At 42.2% G+C, this 15,623-nt stretch overlaps 1 protein-coding gene across 3 annotated transcripts in view; it reads right to left on the reverse strand.

Annotated features, from left to right (window-relative positions):
* gbf1 (golgi brefeldin A resistant guanine nucleotide exchange factor 1) overlaps window positions 1-15,623 on the reverse strand; it is a 131,534-nt gene that overhangs the window by 75,139 nt on the left and 40,772 nt on the right. For all 3 annotated transcript variants that reach the window (XM_054797702.1, XM_054797701.1, XM_054797703.1), the window contains exon 4: window positions 6,210-6,341. In XM_054797702.1, coding sequence (XP_054653677.1) covers window positions 6,210-6,341 — 132 coding nt within the window. The remainder of the gene's footprint in view (window positions 1-6,209; window positions 6,342-15,623) is intronic.

Raw genomic sequence — 15,623 nt, forward strand, 5'->3', positions numbered from 1 at the left:
GCCATCACATATGCTGGCTTTTGAACTCTGTCAGGATGGTTCTTTTCCTCTTTGGCCCCGAGGACATGACGTCCACAATTTCCAAAAATAATTTGAAATGTGGTCTCGTCAGACCACAGAATACTTTTCCAGTTTGCATCAGTCAGTCTTAGATAAGCTCGGGCCCAGAGAAGCTGCCGGCGTTTCTGGCGTTGTTGATAAATGGCTTTGGTTAGTCGGGTTTTAACTTGACCTTACATATGTGGCGACAAACTGTATTTACTGACAGTGGTTTTCTGAAGTGTTCCTGAGCCCATGTGCTGATATCCTTTACACATTGATGTCGGTTTTTGATGCAGTGTCACCTGAGGCATCGAAGGTCGGGGATATCTATGTTGGTTTTCGTCCTTGCCGCATATGTGCAGTGATTTCTCCAGATTCTCTGAATCTTTTGATGATGTTGTGGACAGTAGGTGATGAAATCCCCAAATTCCTTGCAATTGTACGTTGAGAAACATTGTTCTTAAACTTTTCCATTATTCATGAATGCAGTTGTTCACAAAGTGGTGAACCCGGCCCCATCCTTGCTTGTGAATGACATTTCAGGGAAGCTCCTTTTACACCCAACCATGGCACCCACCGTTTGTTCACTTGTGGGATGTTCCAAATAGCTGTTTGATGAGCATTCCTCAACTTTCTCAGTCTTTTTTGCCACCTGTCCTAACTTTTTAGGAACATGTCGCAGGGATCAAATTCCAAATGAGCCAATTTTTGCAAAGAATAACAAAGATTCCCAGTTTCAACATTAAATAGTTTGTCTTTGTAGTGTATTCCATTGAATATAGGTTGAAAAGTAATTTGCAAATCATTGTATTCTGTTGTTATATACAATTTACACATCGTCCCAACTTCATTGGAATTGGGTTTAGCGTTTGGCTTTTGAATCTGTGTGACCAGGAGATGGCAGTGCTTGACAACAAATGCACTGTTGCTTGGTCAAGCAGTACTTGGCTTTCATGTCTTAGTAAAAAGGACGACATACAAGTATGAGTGAGGACTGCTGATTAACATGGCTGGCTAACTGGCTCGCGAAACTGGAATTGTTCACACATCTCTAGAATTGGACTTCACCGTGTGACATTTCAATGACAAAAAAAACAACAACAAACAAAATGACCAATAAGACTCAAAACAACACCAAAGTCCTCCAAAAAATAAGTGCATAATAAAATTAAAGATATACATACAGCCTTGCTTAAAGGTTTGCTTAAGAATGTCCTTGCTTTCCAAAGATTTTCATGCAATTTACAAACAACTGTATCCATTTCACGCGTTCTGTAATTGCTATGAATTACTTTTTTTCCAGTAAGTGGTCTGTACTGTATCTATCTCCTGGTATGGCTCCTAATCCAACTAATTGGCAATTGACTGACACTAACTGATTATTCTTTGTTAGGGAATGAATGTGAAGCTTGTTTGGATGAATGGAGTAATCGGCAACCTTGATCATCAAAACAGCCATTTTGCCTCCTCTTCCAGTTAATTTTTTATTTTTTTTTAAATAGTCAGGGGCTGCAAAACAATACACTGCTTATAAACTTGTAAAAATTGTAATCGTTTTTAAATGTTACCAGTTACAACAAACAGAACACTGCAAAAACTAAACTTCAAGAAACTGAAGTCCCATTTTAAGAAACCATTTCTTATTTTTTTCCTAAAAAGAAAAATTAGGTTGTCTAGAAATTTTCACTTGAGAAAAATCATCTTATATTAAAAAAGTACAGCTCGCCAATTCTTCTTTTTGCCAGAAATATGTTCTTTTTTCTAATAACGAGCTAACAACCTTCATTTGATTATTCTTCAACAACAGTTTAAGAATATTTATCTTAAACTGAGAACAAAATTGATTTCTAAACTATTTAAATGTATGAATGGACACATAAAATAAATGTAAAGATTTGCTGATTTCGGGCCAATGTGATGTCTGCACAGCAAATTTCACAGAGCGTACCAAGAAATTAAATCTGCGTAAATGTGTAAAATTATGAAACTTGTATTTTTGTCTAGTTTATAAATGTAAAAACTAGTGAATTTACATGCAAATCATGCCAAAAAAGAATTCTGATAGTTTTTATGACAAGGTTTTCCTAAATGAAGTGAATTTTAGATACAATCACACTTTTTTCTTTTTAAATAAAAAAGTTCCATCCATATAATTTGCATCATGCTTGTTGAAAAGAAGTAACCAGCATAACCAGCATGCGGACAAGAAGAGATGTTCGCTGCACAGTGGCCGAGTGGATAGCATGTTGGCCCCACAGTCAGGCAACCCGGGTTGGAATCCCCGTCGGAACACCCCCGTGAGGAACCCACACGCTCCCCCAATGGGTATTCTCTGTGTACGCTGGCTTCCTTCCACATTCCGACAATATGCCTGATCGGTTCATTAGAGACTAAAAATTGTCCATAGGTATGAATGGTTGTTTATCGATAAGAATAATACACCTACATTTTGCTTAAATCTAGCCTCATAAAAGCAAATCTGATCCCAATTTAGGAGCATAAGAGCATTTGGCGTACTTCTTACCTTTTAATAAGAACATTTTACTTAAAAGGTGATTAAGAACAACTTATTTTAGGACTCATTACATTCTTAAAACATCACAAGACAAATATTCTACATACAAGAATTCTAGCCAAGCAAATTTTGCTTACCCCATTGGCAGAATTTTTTGCTTGAAATAAGAAAAGTTGCCTCATTTTAATGTAATTTGGGCTTCTTTCAAGTATGGCTGTTTTTGCAGTGAAGTGTGCCTGCATGTGTAGGCTACTCTCAAATGATTTCAACACTTAGCTCCCTGAGTCTTAATAAATGGTTCCCATATTTGTGTAAAATGAAAACAAAATGTAGCCAACTTTAAGATAAAAAGAGTCTATTGGTCCTGGCCCTGACTGTCTTTCTTTCATTATCTGAATCACTTCCGGTTAATGTTTTACTTTGGAGAATAGATGCTCTGATATTTTTGTGAAGGATTCTTTCACGTATTCTTCATCTGTGAATGGCTTCCCATCTCGCGTGCAGCCCAGTGTTGCCAACTTGGCCACTTTCTCGCTAAATCTGGCAACTTCCCCTACCCTCTTGGTGACTAGCGACAAACAGGAGATTTTTCTGGTACTTGGAGACGTGAAAGTGAAAGAACATATTGTTCTAAGCGGAGTCACCACCTCGGCGATTAGAGTGTCACAGGCTCCGAGCACATAGCTACACAGCGCGCTTCTCGTTATCAAACATACTGCTGTGCTCTCCTTAATTAAAATCTTTTATTTTACAGCGCAATAACTTGCTTCAGACTCAACTGAAAACTCCCTCAGCCTTTTTCCCTCTCCACTGCACGGACCAGCCTACCTCCCCCTCCCTTGCTCATCCAAATAGCAGTCAGAACGCAGTCTGGTGCATTCACGGATTTGCGATGAGGAGGATATATCACATTCATTTTGAAAATGCACATTACTCCTACTTTCTCCTACTTATATATCGCCGTGTTTGGCGGAGGGGACCCCATCAAGGAAGCTGAAGACCCACATGCGACTCAGAAACCGCGGGTTGCCCACCCCTGCAGTCTACAGTGTAGACGGACCAAATCAATACGAAAACAAACAGAAACACCGACTTCTTTGGTACGCAACATATCAGAAAAGAGGCAAAAATCTCCTTCAGTGTTTTCCAAAGTCAAAGCTGATGTGTGTGAATAGCTTATGTTTTAGCTATCACACAAACATAATAGCTCATTTGAGAGGATGACATCACAGGATATTCACGTTGAATAATGCAAAAATGCATAAAAGCATGACTGGAATATTAAAATAGTTGCAGCTCTCCAAAGTGTTTCCCACTTTTTCCACAACATGATTTTCCAGGATGTTTTCAGCCGCTACAGAGACAACTTCCGTCATACGGATCAATAAAAAGGGACACTTTTGAATAAGGGTGTCCCCATACAACTTTTTCCACTTCTGAGCCGATTCCGATATTGCAGCCTTGAATATCAGCCCATACCGATTCATATCGATCCCATAACAGCACAAATCAGAGATATTTTGTAGTGTGGAATGTAGTAAAAGACGTGATCAAGTGATATTACTCAAATGGAGAACAATAGTCAACAACAGTTGGTAAGAAAAACCGAGCCATTCACTTCTTTATGAATGTGGCTTCTTGTTTTATCCACAAAATAGTGACCGCGAGGTTGGAGGTGTTGAATGAAGCCTTTAAACCCAAATTCACTCACCATCAACAGGGGCCGGCTCTTTTCTCTTCTAGCTAAAAGAATGTATTGCCGTGCCGTTGGAGTTTCCCATGTGATGCTGCTAAATGCCCGATGAGGTTGGTTGTATGAAAGGTTTCCCCGGTGCCCTTCCCAAGTTTGCACAATGCCGCTTGCACAAAAAATACTGCCACCTACACCATGCTACTTTGTTAGCATGTTTAGCACACACTGTTGTAATCATGTGGACTGTAGGCGCCTGCTGCTGGATAGACGTGCTGGGACGGAGTCCGGAATGGACCGCTTATATCGGAGTGTCGATATTTTAGATGCAGGCTGATATAATCTGATACTTATTTTTTTGCCTCCTATCAAGGCACCCCTACTCAATAACTTGCAGTTGCTAGTGTTGTCTGTAGGCGTTTAGTCTGAAAAGTGGCTAAATCAAGCAAAAGGCTATGGTTGCACTGCAGGGCAATTTCGATTTTTTTGCTCATATGTGACCTGTAGCTGACTTTTTTATGTCAGTGTTAACAGCACAATTCAGATTTTTTCCAATGCCACTCAGGCCTCATTGGTATGTGGATATAAAGGTTGTATGTCAGGTGGCATATATCCGACCTATGCGTCCGAAACCTAAAGGCGTGAATTGCCGTGCTTCCCGAGACTTTAAAAGGTACTCACGAATGTAGGCGGTCACGGAAAGGCATGCTTTATCATGCAGGACTTGGATAAAGGTACTCACCGATGTAGGAAAAAGTTCTTCTCATCCGAAAATTATTTTTAAAAGGTGTGAGTGAAGCAGCTCTCGTCATGTCTCAGACATCCACCACACGCACCTTGGATCAGACGTGGCAGCAAGATGTCTACGAACTGCCATAGCCTAAATTCTTTCCCTCTTTCTTCTTCATCTCCTACTGAATCATTTAGTTCAGAAAATATTGATTCCCGTTGCAAAAAAGTCATTGAAATTGCCACAGACAAGTTAAAGAGAGCACACTAGCAATGTGCGGATCAATAACGAAATATCAATCCTTCCAATACCAGCTCCTCATGCTCTAAAGTCCATTCTGAAATCAAAATAGGAGATACTTTTGACACTTCAAATATATGATTTTGTCCTTTGTTATTTCTGATGTTGTATATTAGCTCGGCTACATTGTAAATCACCCCTCTACCTCAATATACTTCAGGGTTTAAAGTTAATTTGAAATACTGTACACTACTTTTTCAAACTTACCAGACACATTATGTGAATTTGCACATAGTATCGGATCGGTATCGCCAATACCAGCCTGAATTTTACCCAGTATCAGTTCTGAAATGAAGTCAACGTTATCGCACGTCACTAGAGCGCACACTTCTGAGTAAACACACGGAAATGCGAGAGATGTCATGCCTTTGCGGATGCACGTCACCTTCCAGACGCTTTGCATTCACATGTTTGGTAATGTCAACGACCACATTAAAATTGGATTTAAACAAAAAAAAAAATATCAAAATTGAACATCATACCGTGCAGTGTGAACGCAGCCAAAGTCAAAAGGAAGCACGGGGTTGTAAAACTGCTCTAAGCGGAACTGCAAATTTGGTGGTAGCATCACATGGGGAGCTGTGCGGGCAAGAAGCAAAGAAGTGATGTGCCTTAACGTTGTCCAGATGATAGGTGGCTACAGACATTTGATTTTTCCCCTTTTTTTTCCATCTTTTCCATGACTGGAAAATTGGTCTATCATTTTCCAGGATGCATGGGAACCCTGAAGAATTGTCTTAATGAACCTTATAAAAATGATGAACTGACACAGGAGAATGATGCAGAGGACTGACAGTTGTTGATGCAAAAATGGATTTCCTGTGCAAGCACATTTCTAAAACACTCGTACAGTAAATGATGAAATGTATATGGCTAATACGGTGATGAGGCGGAAGCCAAATTGTGAGCAGCAGGATAGCCAAACAGCTTACCTATTAGGCCGTAAGATAGGAACTTGTTGACGGAGGTAAGGGCGAGACCTGTGATTGGTCCAGTGGTGTCCTCCGATCGCACAACCTCTAGGAAGGGTCTTAAAAAGACATTGGGTTCGACATCTGACAGCTCTGTAAATAAGGAAGCAGACGGACATGTCAGATAGGTAATGACAGACTTATGGCATTAAAAAATGATATACAGTATACACCCCTGATCAAAATGTTAAGAGCAGTTGAAAAACGTCAAGAATGCACTGTTCATTTTGCACTGTTAAGGGGTTCTAAGTAGAGCTTCAAAATGCAAAATGAAGAAATGGGAGTGAGACAAAAAGCAATTTGTTGCAAACAAGCATTAAGTGAAACAGGCTGTTCATCAGCTCATCAAAAGTTTAAGACCATAGCTCAAAAAAGCCAACCCCCCAAAAGTGGTTGGATTCATCGGACAGCGCCATCCAGCTAATCTTGCATCCAAATTCTCCTTAAAGAAGGCACATGATCCTCTAAGTTTCACCAGTGAGTTTGAAAAAGTAAGTCAAATATGTTTTTGGCTAAATTTTATGGTTTCCCTTTCATATCATATAGCTTAGGGGTCACCGACGTGAGCCCCCCACAACCACATGAGGCCCGCATGCCTGCTTTTCATTCAGGTTTTCAGTTGATAATGTGAGAACACTATTAACAAATGCATTGTGAAATACAAAATGTGAGTTGCAGGTGCCAACATGTTGTTAATGTTCTGGTAAAACAAGGGTATTCTCCTTTTCGGTTGAAATATAATGAATATAAATGTTACAAAAAAGGGTAGCTTTTGGCCATTGTCATTTTGTAAAAGTAGCTCTTGCAAGAAAAAATGGTGATACCTGATGTAGCCCATAGTACATTTAAACATGTACACTTAATCTATGTGATTGATATCGGCATCAGATGATTTCACTCATGGATGATCAGTATCGGCAGCATAAAACCCTGATTGGAGCATCCCTGGTTGGTTTAGCACTGACATGACCACAAAACACAATTAGAATATAACATATCAAGTGAAAATGAAAGCACACTAAGTAAAAGTCAAAGACAGAGCACAATCAGGCATATCTTCTCATGTCATCGTTTCATTGCCACCTTCACCTTCCATGACTCCGACAGTCTCTCTTTCTCGACTACTTTCCAAGAGTGAATGAGAGCCATGAGGCGGTGGGTGGCAAAAAACAAAAAACAAGTAAAACGAACGAGTAAAGTTAGTAGAGTCACGCAGGCCATGGTGAAATGTTGAGTACATATCACGGCAATGCCGTAGACATAAAAACAGCTGCGCTGCTAAAATGTCCGGTCTATTGTTATTCAAACCTACTGCATGGGGTTTCTTTCATACTTTTTCACCTGGGGTTCTATTTTAATTGAAACATGAGAGCTTTGAGCAGTCATTGTTTCAGGCAGAGTGTAAATTTAGTAACAAGCAAAGAGAAAATCCCTGTGAAGTACTGTATGCTGTCATAACAAAACTATGTACACTGCATACCATTCAACACACTGCCTTAGTAGATGCAAAGATAAAGGCAGAAAAATAATCATTATACGGTGAAAAGGCAATGTTTATTCAAGACAACAACGTTTTATTGTCCCACGACTTTAACACTGTGAAACAAGAAGAAGAAGTTAGTATTGGTGGACGCTGGGCGCTCTAATCAATCTGTCAATAGATCCTGATGAAGACTTGATCAGATGTGATCACCCTGTAAGCGCTACGGCCGCTTTGCCAAAGACCACAGATTGTGGTATTGATCTGGCTGGCCATCAGCGCACCCAGGGCTGACTGAAGCCATGTGTGATTGGCCATCACCCACTGTCTTAAATAAAGCCTCAATTGGGGCTCAGTTTTCCACTCAAGCCGCGGTCACGGTGAGGCAATCATTCCAAAAGCAGACTGACCTCTGCTTGGCATAGACCAATCCAGACAACAACAAAAAAGCATTGGAGGGTTTTGCTGCACGTTTCCATATAACTATCATGAAGAAATTTCCTAAGTACAGATATTTTCATTTTGTAAAAAGGCTACAAAGATGTGATCATTTAAAGTCAAAGCTTTGTGAGTTACTATGTTTCAGCTGTCAATTGTTACATTCTGCCTTTGCTCTTTTTTTCCCCATTTTTGCAGGTTTTTTTTAGTTTGTTTGATTTAGTTTTTCCAATGTGCTGCGGGCCAATAAAACATGAGCCAAGTGTCGCAAATGCCCCCTGTGCTGCACTTTGGACACCCCTACTTTTCTAGATCTCCGTCAAGGTCGAGCACGTGACGTGACGTCAACTCTCAGAGGGACCACAACTTGTCAACTATCTACCTCGCTAGCGTCAGTCGTTGTGGGTGAGTGATGGTACTTAAAGAGAGAAGTGAAGTGTTATTGCAGCTGGAACTAATCCCTGCATTACACCTAAGGCTGTCTTCCACTAAGGATCTTTGTAGTCCAATCTGATTTGTTAGATTTTGTCCATAGTCGACAAATATTTTTGTTTTATTTTTTAAGAGCCACCCCTACAAATAAACAGACCTCATTTGCCACTTTTTCCACCTGAAATACAAAGGCTATAATACTCAGATAAAGAAATAAACATGACGGTAGTCTTGAGCTATTCAGTGACACAAAACAAGGTGAACAAAAGTGAAGGACTTGTCGGCAAGTACATGGCCATATCGCACATCAGAAAAGTACAACTAAAATAGGAACAACATGGCTTGAAAAACAACAACTTGCCAAAACGCTCAGTTGGCAGCCTCATTTCTTGCATTCAAATCCATGATGAGGATTTCAAATGAAGTTGCCTATGTGAAATGATACACCATGTTGGTTGTTGTCGCGTCATGTGTAAGAAGGGCAAAGACTCAAGTTGCACTTTACTTTCTGGCATGTAAGTGTTTTAAGTTTCATTTTCCTCTAAGATCATATTTCTCCTCTCTTATAGAGAAATACTGTATGAGGTTTTTGGGTAACAAGTTATTGTTAACTTTATGCATTATTTTAGCAGTTTGAAAATGTACTAAATCAGCAAATTTTAATATCTGTGATTTTAAAAATAAAGGGTTTGTATGTTCTCTATACTTGGCATTATGAATGATCCTCACCCATCTTTTTTTCCGTACAGTGAGTGAGTGAAAATTGCTTTTATAATGATTGCCCATATCTCCACACAATAAGTTAGATATGGTAATACCAAAGAACAGTAAAGAGTGTGGAGTGATTTTTGAGAACAGAACAAATTTTGCTTTATTCAATATTGAAGTATTTCTCGCCAACTTTTGTTGTATATTTTTTATATGATATCCCCCAAAATGTATTTCCTTTCACTCTTTCAATATCGACTGCATCCATTTGTATTTGATCGTACGTGTCCTTTCTACTATTTTGAAATGGCATTATTCTAGTTTTACTTAAGTTGAAGGAGAATCTGTTTTTAATCAAACCATGTCTTTAATATGACCATAAGAGGAGGACAAAAAAGAGACAAGAGACAAGGACAACAGCAGCAACAACAATTGTGACAACAATAACAGAACAACAGAAACATACAGAACTACATCAGCAAATAAATGTCTGTGACAACTATAAAGACGAACAAGGACATAAGGACAAAGGACAAAACAATATCAACAACCACAATGATAACGCTGTCAATGACAATCACACATAATAGTAGTCATGAAATGATGAACTATGATAGTGATCACAATGACAATACTGCATTGAAACAGTCACACATAATAGTAGTAATGAAATGATGAACTATGATAGTGATCACAATGACAATACTGCATTGAAACAGTCACACATAATAGTAGTAATGAAATGATGAACTATGATAGTGAACAGAATGACAATAACTGTAATGCATATCATTGTAAAAAAAACTATAATTATACTGCTGAAATCACCGTCGCTGTAATAAAACCAACAACATAATAACACCCTGGTTAACTCAGTGAGTAATGTGGGGAAGTACGTATGTACTGTGAGTGTGCATGTGTACAGGTATCTCTGTATGTGGGGAAGACTTCATATATTTAAAGGTGCAGGAATGTGTGCGCGTGTCATTGTCACTGAGAATGTATGAAAGGAAAGGGGCAGGTCTCCCAGAGAGCCCCGCCCCAAATAGCCAGACCGAGCCCCCGCCGCCCAAAGGCCACCAGGCCCACAGGGGCAGGCAGCACAAAGATCAGCGCCCCAAGAGCCAGCCCAGAGAGTCCACCCTCCCGGGAAGACCAGCAGCAAGGGGCCGCAGAGAGGTAATCCCAGCCAAAGAAAGGGCGCCGGCAGGCCGGAGGACAGTCAACCCCTGAGACCAGCAAGAGATCACACCCCACAAAGGCAGACGAGTACCGGGGGCCACACACCGGCAGGCCCAGAGACGCCCCCACAACCGGAAAGAAGCCCCCCCACGCCGGAAGCGCCAGTCCCCCACCACCCCCAGGGAACGGAGCCCGGCCTGCCCCGGGCCAGCCCCAACCTGACCCCCGACAAAGTACCGCCCCGCCCAGGGATGCAGGAGGCACACCCCCCACCCACTCGTCGGGGGCACGGGCGGCAGAGATGTATCACCCAACACCCGACCCCACGGAGCACACCCCTGTATGCCCCCCCCCAAAATAAATAACTAAAATAAACAAATAAATAAAAGCACACACATACGCACGCACATACACACTCCTACGCACCCCCACACACACATATACGGACACACACACACAACACACACACACACACACACACACACACACACACACACACACACCCGGGCGCTCACACGCACTCACACACGCGCACACACAGTGGTCGACTGCCAGACACCCGGAAGCCTCGCTGTATCCCCTGTTGGTAACCCAAGGAACAGCGGAGCCGGGGACCCCGGGGTCACAGACATACAACCCAGAACCCACGGTGCGGAGAGCGCGGACTGCCAGGGAGCAGGAAGACACCAGGCCACCCCATCCCAACGGTAGGACGCCGCCAGCAAGGCAGACAGAGGAGCTAGTGAGGAGGAAATCGGGAAAATGAGCAAACGGGCGAACCACCCCACAGCGCCAGCCAACACCCGTGGGACAGCAAACCCCGGAGAGGGAGCGGGAGTGCCGCACCCCAAGCCGCAGGGAGGCCAAGCACCAGAGTCGAGAAGGCGAGACCAGCAGCAGACCAGCTGATGGACCCCACCAGCCACCAGAAGCTCGCGCAGCGGCGCCCCACCCCCGACAAGCCCGCAGACAGACCGGGGGGACCAAGGACGCATGACCGACTGGCCACCCACAACAGCTCAGGCGAGCCACAGGCCGTGGACACACCACAGGCCCTACCCGGTCCGCCAGGACGCCCAGTCCAGCCCACCCACCCCCCAGAGACGATACCCCCAGCGCCGGAGCCCCACCGGAGGTAGAGTCCACAGCGCCACCCCCAAACTCCACGGACCAGCCACACGACCCAAGGCAGACCCGACCGCCACCAGAACAGCGGAAACCGCGCCCACGCGGCCCCCGCATACCACCACGGCCGGCAAGGGAGCAACACTACGGCGACCACAAGAGAAAAATAAAAAAGCCCCCCAACCCACCCTCCCACCCAGGGGAGATGGCTGCGCGGGGACAGCTGGGCTCGAGCACCCGTGCCCAAACCAGGGGGAGAGGCCGGCCCCCACACCCCACACCGGACGACCCCACGCGGCAGCCAAGCAGGAGGGCCCAGGGCAGACCCCGCCCCACCCCCAGAAGCAAAGGGAGAGGCCGAGGGAGAGCCAGCGCCACTAGCCGCACACGGGCCCCCCCGCAGCAGTAGGCGCCCAGCACCCGCAGGATGCAGCACCCCGCCCACCCACCACCCCGGAGGTTGACCAACGCCGCCCCTTGGACGGCCCACCCAACCCCGACCCATTTCTTTTCCAAAGAAATTTATTTATATATGAATCTAATGACTTGAACCAAATTATAGATGGTTTGGTGGGGATCATGGAAAACAAATAATTAACCTTTGGTAAAATCATCATTTTCACGGTGGATACTCTGCCTGTAAGTGAGATGGGCAAGGTTCTCCAACGTGCAAGATCATCCTCTATTGACTTCAATAGTGGAGTATAATTCAAGCGGATCAGGTCTGACAGGTTGGAGGAAATGTTAATACCCAAATACTTAATGTTCCCTGAACACAGTGGTATAGAGGGGGTGCTCTGGAAACCAAAGTTAATGGGCAGTACTGTGGATTTAGACCAGTTAATGGCGTAATCTGAGAAAGTGCAATTATTGTTAATGAGTGAGATAGATTGGTGCAGTGAAGAATGTGAATTATCTTGGAAGAGTAATACATCATCAGCATAAAGGCTTATTTTATGATGAACATTTGTGTTGTGGATCCCTTTAATATTTATATGTTGTCGAATTGCAGCTGCAAGAGGTTCGATAAAGATAGCAAATAGTGAGGGAGAGAGTGGACACCCTTGCCTAGTACCTCTTTGTAAAGTAAATTCTGGAGAGATGTGATTGTTGGTCCGAACAGAGGCCTTTGGGGTGTTGTATAGTATTTTAATCCATTTTCTAAATGAATCTCCAAAGCCAAATTTTTGTAGTGTTGCAAAGAGAAATTTCCAGTTTACTCTGTCAAATAGTTGACCTTTTTAATTAGTTCTTGTATGCTTTCCTCAGAACAAAAGGCAGTGGAATCATCCGCAAATAATACTTTACAAATGTCATTGATATACAAATTGAACAATTTTGGTCCCAATATTGACCTCTGGGGTACTGAAAAAACTTGCAGATGTGTATTCTCCTAGCTTTACAAATTCCTGTTTGCTAGGTAGCTTTTAACCCAATTCAAAACTAATCCTCTTATTCCGTACCTTTTTAATTTTGTTGTTAAAATATGGTGATTAATTGTATCGAAGGCTTTTGTAAGATCCATACATACTGCAACTGCACATCTTCTGTGGTCTATAGCATTAGTCATTTCCGTCGTGATTTCACTACCTGCTAGTAATTCATTCTTATTAATACATTTGTCCAACCTGTTATTAAATACTGGAGCTTCTCGATAATTTTTCAAAATTGGGGTAATAAGGAAACTGGTTGGTAATTTGTAAATTGATGTTTATCACCATTTTTGATAATCGGAACCACTTTAGCTGTTTCCATTTTGTTAGGAAATTTTCCAGTCTGAAATGATAAGTTACCAATATATGTTAACGGTTCTACAATCTCTTTGATAACCCTTTTAATTGTTGCCATTTAGATTCCATTACAACCAGTTGATGTTTTTGCTTTAAAAATTTTGACAATGTCAGTGATTTACTTTTTAGTTACATCAGTGAGAAACATGGAATTGATATTCCTGGTTGAAAAGAAAGTTGTGAAATCTAGTTGTGTACCAATACCGACTGACCATGACCCGAACTCCATCTTTCTGCTTGACGAGGTTGCAAGAGTATCCTGCCATGTGTGGATTAGCATTCCAAGTGAACTCAGCAAAAAGACAAAAAGAGGGGGAGCTAGGGGTGAACCTTTGCCCCCGTGAGAGCAGCTCAGGATGAAGCTGGCTTACTGCTGAAACAGAAGCCATCTTTAACACATGCACATCTATTGGCAGTGGAGCAGAAAAGGCTTACAATACCAGGAGATGAAACTGAGCTGCAGACACACATTATTATGCAGACAATGAAATACAAACAATGCCCACATTGTACCAAACCTGACCATAAAACACACTATTATTTCCATCTGGAGCCCACAGGATGATTGGAAGGCTATCTAAGCAGAGTCAAGAGTTATCCAAACAGGACAGTCTTAGGCAGAATCTTGGTGCTGAGGAGGGCAGCCAGTACATCAAAAGCAGAGGAGGATTACACTTGAACTCTCCACTTCAATTTAGGCTGTGTTTACATTTCAGACTAAATCTATTCAAGTATGTGGAGCGGGGCTATTTATTTAACCTTGAATACATTTGTAATGTCTTCATATTTTAGTAGCTTTTCATTAGGTGTAGTGTTTCTGCTTGGTTTACATGCATGAACGCAGTGTAGCAATGCAAAGGTGGCTAGTAAACAATGGCGACTAAAGAGACTAAAGAGAGTCTTATTGGAGCTGGAGCCAATTGATGTGTTACAACACAACAACTTTCAATACAAATGCTGATCCCAAATCAGAGGAGAAGGCTGTACACCCTCTGAACGAATCAAGCTTACCAAGTTAGACCAGAAGATGAGGGTATCCACACAGAATTTATGGTTTCAGCCTTTCATCCACACGGAAATGACATTCTGGGTGAAACGGTATTTTTTGTGGGAAAATCTGAAAACGCCGGCTTATCGTTCCTGTATCGATGGCCGAACCTCTGTTTTACAGAAACAATGACGTCACAGACACGTCGCCACCCCGTCACCGTCACGGGACCAGGAGTGAGCAGTGACAGGAAGCAAACATAATATCTGAATATTTGGACTGGCATAACTCACCCAGTCACCATTCTCCTGATATTTTGTTGTCTTACTCTCTAAAACGATTCATCATAAGTCTGGATGAGCCTTGGAAAGAGGAAGATGACCGACTTAAGCGCATGTGTTCTTTCTTCTTCTATAGTTTGGTGTGTCATGTGGTTCCGTCTGCGCCACATGTAGGTGTGCCTTGTGTATTACATCCTTTTCACCCAGTGATTCGTTCCCATTTGCATGCAACTACCATAATTCGGGTGTCCAAGCCGTACCCGCTTTATTTAGAGGAAGAAACTGATTTGTTCTTATGTAAGCCTCACCGGTGTATCAGTCACACGAGTCCACGTCATAAAATGGCATATTGTGGTGCGCATTACTCAATATAACAATCTGACACAGATTGACACAGTGTCATATAACAAAAAACATTAAATCATCACACAACAACTTAACATTCAAATATTACACCCAAGTAATATTTTTACTTTTTCCATAATGCATTTTCCTGGAGAAAACTATTTCATTGGAGGAGCATAGAAAGCATAGAAAATGGTGGATGGTGCTGCAATGTTGCTTCTGTCCACCAGATGGAGCCACAAACACCAGTGCCCAAAGGGAAGCTGATGTCATTGCAGCGCTCCAATGAATGTGTTGCTCAGATGCAAAGCCTTATGGGAAAACTTAATTTTTTTAATTTTTGTTCACTCATATTGAGACATGTTTCTATATTTGTATATACACCTTTAAGTATTAAGTTTCTGTGTGATGAATTTAGTGGTGTTAGTAAAGTGTTTTTTGTAAGATGATACTGTGAGTCAGACTGTTATATTGTTATATATAATGACCTCCTGCGATTTCCAATGGGTTGACAAGCTCATTGTGAGGGCACTGATAGCTTGTGATTGGCTCTTGCCAAAGAAAGAGGTATCGTTTCCTCACTGACTCGTGTGCAGCACAGTATTT

This window comes from Dunckerocampus dactyliophorus, chromosome 13, assembly GCF_027744805.1.
Source record: "Dunckerocampus dactyliophorus isolate RoL2022-P2 chromosome 13, RoL_Ddac_1.1, whole genome shotgun sequence".
NCBI classification, from domain to species: domain Eukaryota; kingdom Metazoa; phylum Chordata; class Actinopteri; order Syngnathiformes; family Syngnathidae; genus Dunckerocampus; species Dunckerocampus dactyliophorus.